Source organism: Euleptes europaea, chromosome 12 (genome assembly GCF_029931775.1).
Source record: "Euleptes europaea isolate rEulEur1 chromosome 12, rEulEur1.hap1, whole genome shotgun sequence".
NCBI classification, from domain to species: Eukaryota; Metazoa; Chordata; class Lepidosauria; order Squamata; family Sphaerodactylidae; genus Euleptes; species Euleptes europaea.
In genome coordinates, this window is record NC_079323.1 from 62,351,971 (window position 1) to 62,358,916 (window position 6,946).

Sequence of the window (6,946 nt, forward strand, 5' to 3'; positions counted from 1 at the left end):
GGGAGTCAGGTAAGTCAATGTCAATTCCTGAGTGTCCTGAGTACAGGTAAGAAAATTTTTATACTCAAATATAGACTTCTTTAGGTGTTGTAAATTGCTGGAAAGCGGAGTCCCAGGCAGGAGCCACGGAGGGAAGCTGTTAGGACGTGTTGTCTAGATCCAAATCACGTTTCGCTCATGGCTTCATCAGCTATCTGTATCAATAAAGTGCAAAGAAAAAACACAGTCTCATAGGACCAAAAGAAATTCATGTAGGTCTCAAAGTGGACAAGTGCAACTACCTGGAGGTTGGCAACCCTATCAATATGGCTTAGAGGAAAATTGCTTCCTCACCCGGAAGGGGCGATTGGCATTTCCCTGGGCATATAAAAAAAAGGGCCACAAGAGCCAAGCACAGACACAACCCTTCCTGGCCTCCCTTTCATGATCTGCCCACATTTCTCTTGGATGTGCAGAATCAGTTGGATGGTTCTTTGAAGTAGGGTGGCCAGGTCCTCTTTGGCCACTGGTGGGGGATGGGTGGGGGTAGGGTTGCCAGATGCAGGTTGGGAAACTCCTGGAGATTTGGGGATGGAGCCTGGGGGAAGAGGGACCTAGGTGGGGTACAATACCATACAGTCCACTCTCCAAAGCATCCATTTTCTCCAGGGGAACTGTTCTTTATAGTCTGGAGATGAGCTGTATTTCTGGGGGATCCCCGGGTCTCACCTGGAAGCTGGCATCCTCATTATGGATCCTTGCCATACACATCTACTTGGTGTGCACTGCCCACCCTTCCTATCTGCAGTTTAATTGTTCATTTTTTTCTTGGCACATACAGCTCTATTAAGTATGCTTTTCAGCTCTTCAGGATTTGGAATGGCTGAATGTGGGTATGGTTTGAAAAGGCACTGAACTTGGCCAGGAGTAGGGTTGCCAGGTCCCTCTTCGCTACCGGTGGGAGTTTTTTGGAGGCAGAGCCTGAGGAAAGCGGCATTTGGGGAGGGGAGGGACTTCAATGCCATAGAGTCCAATTGCCAAAGCAGCCATTTTCTCCAGATAAACTGATCTCTATTGGTTGGAGATCAGTTGAAATAGCAGGAGATCTCCAGCTAGTACCTGGTGGTTGGCAACCCTAGCCAGGAGAGACCTTTGCTTTCTCTGTTCCTTGGAAACTTTACTTTTCCTTAAAAAAAAACCTGTTGATAATTATTAAGCTTTTTAAAAAGCCAAGTTCTTGTCATTTGGGTGTTCCCAATGGATGTTCCCAGTTCAACCTTATGCATGATTACTAAATGCTAATAATTTGAGATTTATGTCAGAATGCATACATCAAATTACATCTTTTCACAAGTACCTTCACTGACATTCAATTTGTTATGTCAGTGTTATGCTTATGCCAAAAAGTTCTGCCTTATTGTGAATCCTGATATTAGTGTAATAATTCTTGTTGCAATTCAGGAAAGGATCTCTTGTGTAAGCACACAAAAAAGGAGGAATTCTCATTAGCAAAATGTAGCGGTACAGCTTCAAAGTCTACAGTGAAACACTATTGGAATAGTCAATGAAATGCTGTAGAAAGTTAAATCATATATTTCTGTTGTGTCAGTGCACATTTATGTACTGATAGAAAAAAATTAGCAGCCCACCTTTCTCCCAGTAGTTGGGACCCAAGGCAGGGAAAACAAAGATAACACAGTCTACAACATCACAAATAAAAGTAAAATAACTACAATACAAACATCTAAAATAAAATAAAATTTAGTGATAGAATCACTAAAATTACTTTTTATTTATTTATATTATTTTAATGCCTCCTCTACAGTATCCTGCTGGAGGTGACTTACAACTAAAACAATACAACAATATAAAACAAAAATCCATTCAAACAAGCCATTGTGGGATTAACGTTTGTGGACTACATTAGTTTAATTGGAGGCATGGAGTACTATCCTCCATGCATCAGGTGAGGCAAGCTCTAATCCATGAAAGTTTATGTCAAATTATAAAGTCTTTGAGAGGCTGCAGAACATTTTGTTTTATTTTGCTGCGCTAAACTACTGTAGCTATCCATCTGGAATTTGGCCACATGATACTGCTTTTATTTTAAAATACTGCACCGCACATAAGCACCAGTTCAAAGGTTTCCCTGGTGGTGGAGTTTGTTTGTTTCCTTTGGGTCCTTGCCTTTCTTCTCAGTGGGGACCCAAAGTGGCTTACATAGTTATTCATCTTATACTCACAACAACCCTGTCAGGTAGGTCAGGCTGAGAGTGTGTGACTGTCCCAAGGTCTGCTTCCATGGCAGAGTGGGATTAGAACCTGGGTCTCCTAGATCCTGGTCTGACACTCTAACCACTACACCATGGTGGTGCTATAAAACTGGCCTGTGTGTCACTGGAATCCATGAAGCTGTTCTTGGGAAGGCTGGAAACTCTGTAAAGACCTGGGACAATGGAGACGCTATATTTTTCAGGATATCATTTGTGTTTTCACCTTTTGTATCTTTGCAAATAAAATTGTTTGTTTCATTAGGCTATTCTGCAACAGAAACAGCTTATAACACTGACTTTTCATAGTGTTGAAGAAAGTTGGAATTTCTAGACTATGTTTTCCTCTTTCAGATGGCCTTCAGGAGACGGATCTTTATTGTCATTATTGCATTGGCGCTAGCCTGTTTCAACCTACTCACTTTGTTCAAATGCATTGGAATCTGCTCAGTCTGTCTGAAGGACGTGTCTGTTTTCCAGACAAACAAAGGTTTTGTGAAAGTGCCGGATATGGATTGCAGAAAGAACCCGCCCTTCCTGATAATACTTGTAACATCTCATCCTAACCAAATTAAAACCCGGATGGCTATTCGGGAGACGTGGGGCAAGGAAAGAGTAGTCACTGACAAACGCATTGTGGCTTTTTTTCTTTTAGGAAGTACTTTGCTTCCCTATAACAGGGATGTTATGATGGAAAGTTTAGTATACAAAGACATCATCCAAAAGGATTTTTGGGATACTTATTATAATTTAACTTTAAAGACTTTGATGGGCCTAGAATGGGTTCACAAATTCTGTCCACAATCTAGTTTTGTCATGAAAACTGACTCCGATATGTTTGTCAATCCCGTTTATTTGACAGAACTGCTTTTGAAAAGAAACAGAACCACCAGGTTCTTTACAGGCGCTTTAATAATGCAAGCTCGTCCAGTAAGGAACCCAAAGAGTAGGTGGTATGTGAGTAAAGAGGAGTTTCCATGGAACAACTACCCTCCCTATTCTTCAGGAGCTGGTTTTGTTTTCTCCACCGACGTCGCTAGTCGTATGTACACAGTTTCTAAAAATATCCCTTTTTTTAAACTGGAGGGCATATTTGTAGGTCTATGTCTTTCTCATCTCAAAATCAAACCGGAAGCACTTCATTCAGAGCCAGTATTTTTTGTAGACCGGATTGAATTCTCTCCATGTCGCTACAGGAAACTTGTCACAAGCCATTTTGTCACACATACTGAGATGATGGTGTTCTGGAATGGACTGGAGAAGTCCTTCGATGAAAAATGTCCAAGTGGTCATCCCTAAATTCACAAAGGATGTTCAAGGATAAAAAAATACTCATTTTATATAGGCAACAAACGGCTAAGTTCCGAGTGCTGCATTCTTTATCCAGTCGCAAGGTAGATACAAGAAGCTGCAAGCAATACCATTTAATTTTCACTAACCATCAATATTAATCTTTCCTTGCCCTATACATATTGTTTTGAAATTTTTACTATGCATTTTAAAAGTTTAAAACACCCATTCACCATTGGCTTTTCCTTTGTTTTCGTCTTGTTGTTTTCCAAAATTCTGATCCAAACATGTTTATTTGGAAATAAGACTAATTGCTTTAAATTATTTTAACTTTCAAACTAGGCCTGGTTTACACAAACTCATTGTCATAGGACAAAATTGTTCTTGGCTTGAGCTGCTTCGGATTGCAGTTATGGCATTTGATGACTGATCGTTTCACCATATTAAACAAAAAACAACCCACCTCCACATGTATAGAAAAAAAATATGTTCCTGGAATAAAAGTTGTAGCCTACATTTCTTCCAAGCATATGCCAGATTTTGAGTAGGGTTTGTTAGTTTTATGTGAGAAAATATTCAGATGTACAGCCACTTATCTGAACTAGTACACCCTAGGAACAGATTGTTCTCAACACGGACTGTTTGTTGAGATGGGTCTTCTGTATTCTTGGAATTAGGGCATAAACAGTTTTCTTCCATTGCACCTATGAAGTAAGCCAGTGAGCCAGTTTCCCTCCCTTACTGCAGTGATAATTCTGTATCCCCACACAAAAAAATGTTTCGAAGAGTCAAATTTACTGTGGCATAACGTTGAATGTATGTTGCCTTTGGTTGACAGATGGATATGGGGGCAAATATTGTAAATGGCAGTATTAAAACGTCCTTGTCAACAAAGAGCACACTTCATGCATCTGATGAAGTGGATGCCACAGAAGCTGGTGCCACCATAATTTGCTAGTCTTTAAGGTGTCACGGAACTCCCCCCAGTGGCTTCCATAACAGACTTCACTCTGCAATTCTGAGATCTCGTATAGGCCAAGGAAAGGTTAGTTCTATGGATGTATTTTTAATTGTATGTCATTGAAGGTAAGAGCCGTGAAGATAAATGCCAGCATGAGTCATGTCACTAATGGCATCATATTAGATTCAAGTATACCAGCAAGAAAAGAGAACACCAAAAGTCAACACGTGCACAAGCCAGTACCTGGGAACAGAAGATATGAAGTGACCATCAGAATATGAGACTTGCCTTGTTGCATCCGTTTTGTCCAGCAATGTCCAACCAGATCACAACTAAGATATGATGGTGAAACTTTCCTTCACATTTCCCATTTTCCAAATAGTGATGTTCATGTTAAAGTTAAAGTAATACGTTGTTACAGAAGTTATAATTAAATCTTTGGTGCAGCTGTAAGAAATGTGCAGTTTTTTCATGTGCTGTGCTCTTTGTTTATTAAATTGCCAACTTGTTTTTCCCCACAAAGGTAAAATCAGTGTGGTGTACAGAATCCAAGTCTGCACAAAACTGATGGCTTGGGATAGCAGAGGGTGTTCCATGACGTGAGAGGTTGCCTAGCCTTGCAGGAAAAGCACACAGCCTCCTACCTCCAGGGCTGCTCCCCAAAACTGCCGGTGAGGACTGCATGTGCATGCTTCCTTCATGGGACCGGATATTATCCATGGAAGCAGAGCACATGCTCAGGCCCTTGGTGACAGTTCAGTGGGGCAGGAATCTTTGCTGGCTGAAGAAAAACAAGCTGCATACTGTTTGCTTTCCATCAGCCTAGCAAGAGCCCTCTTGGTAGCTGTTCATTGGCCTAAGTCAGTTGGTTGAGTATGTCCTGTTGCCTTATCCCCGCAACTGACCTGATTCTCCTGTGACAATCCCAGGTATTTGTTTAAAGTCCCAGGGATGTCACAAATTAAACCTGAGCTGTCCTTTTCTGAATGCTGCTTTGTGTGCAGGAGAGTCAGACAACAAGAAGTCATCTAATTTTTATGTTCTCATAAAATGTTCTCATTTTATGTTCTCAGGCTTAAACTTCAGCTATTTAATTCTGTTTGGAGGGTTAGCTGTGCTGTGAAATGCCAAGGGCTTCAAATGTTCACCTCTCTTGAAGCTGCTGAGAAGCATTTTTCAGCATTAGCACTAAATTTGCCAGGTCCAGGTTGGGAAACTCCTGCAGATTTGGGGATGGAGCCTGGGGAGGAAAGGGACCTCAGTGGGGTAAAATGCCACAGAGTCTACCCACCAAAGTGTCCATTTTCTCCAGGGGAACTGATCTCTGTAGTCTGGAGATGAGCTGTAATTCCAGGGGATCCTCAGGTCCTACTTGGAGGCTGGCACCCCTAATTAGAACCACCCTAATTTTTCATTACCTTTATTCAATAGAACCCAGAAGGACAAGTGTGGCTTGTTCCGTATATCTCATCTTAATCCATTTGGCCATGCATGCTGCCCTGACATTGAAAAGTCCTTAAATACATTCCCTTTTGAGTCATGTGACTATATTACCGTAATGGGAAAGTACCACACTGGCTCTTCAGATACTTAGGCTTGGAATACTTGCTTGAGGTAGCCTCTCAGTCTTTATATTTAAAAGGGTACAGGATTGGGAGACCCAGAAATGCATGAATCTTAGAAGTGGTCTCCCGAAATTCACCAAATAGATGTCCTGTCAATTTGTAATAATAAGAATCAGAGTCATGCAGAGTTTAGAGTGTTGGATTAGGATCTGGGAGACCCTGGTTCTAATCCCCACTCTGCCGTGTTAGCTTGTTGGGTGACTTTGGGCCAGTCACCTACTTTCAACCTAACCTAGCTTACAGGGATGCTGGAGGATAAAAGAGAGGAGACAAGAATGGAGTAAGCCACATGGGGTCCCCATTGGGGAGAAAGATGGGGTATAAATGAAGTAAGTAAATAAATACATAAACAAACCTAGAGTTCCTAGAAAGAAAGTCTCTTCAGTATACCCTGCAGGACCCAGAATGCTGACAGTTATAACTGTTTGGTAACTGTGGATTTCCAAACAAATCTGGGGCAAGATGGGGTGTGTCCCACATGCAACTGCTCTGCACTTCTGACTGCTGAAGATGGGAGCTAATTGAACAAGAACTTAGTGCAACCTGTGAGTGATACAGGATGTGTGTATATTGATCTCTTCCTTTGCACTGCATAAGAGAGATTGTGATTAGGGATATGTACCACAAGGCACAACAATGCTGATTTCATCTTCCGTTCCAGCTACTTTAAGCTATTGGGTGTTCTATCTCATTAAAAAGTTGGTTGTTTAATTAGATTGGAGAAAGTACTTTTCTCACCCCCCCCCCTTTCTAGAATAGTTTTTGTTTGGCCAGACCAGTTATTACTATTTAGCATGAAACTGAATGAAGAATCTGCAACT

General features: G+C 41.3%; 1 protein-coding gene across 1 annotated transcript; it reads left to right on the forward strand.

The window, feature by feature from the left end:
- Positions 1 to 2,603: 2,603 nt before the first annotated feature.
- LOC130485115 (beta-1,3-galactosyltransferase 5-like) lies at positions 2,604 to 3,548 on the forward strand. The gene has a single exon (XM_056858227.1). The coding sequence runs from the start codon at positions 2,604 to 2,606 to the stop codon at positions 3,546 to 3,548; it is 945 nt and encodes a 314-aa protein (XP_056714205.1).
- The last annotated feature ends 3,398 nt before the right edge of the window (positions 3,549 to 6,946 follow it).

What these genes read in the sequence shown, in the direction of transcription:
- LOC130485115 (XM_056858227.1), top strand. Translation starts at nt 2,604, where the DNA reads ATGGCCTTCAGGAGACGGATCTTTATTGTCATTATTGCATTGGCGCTA.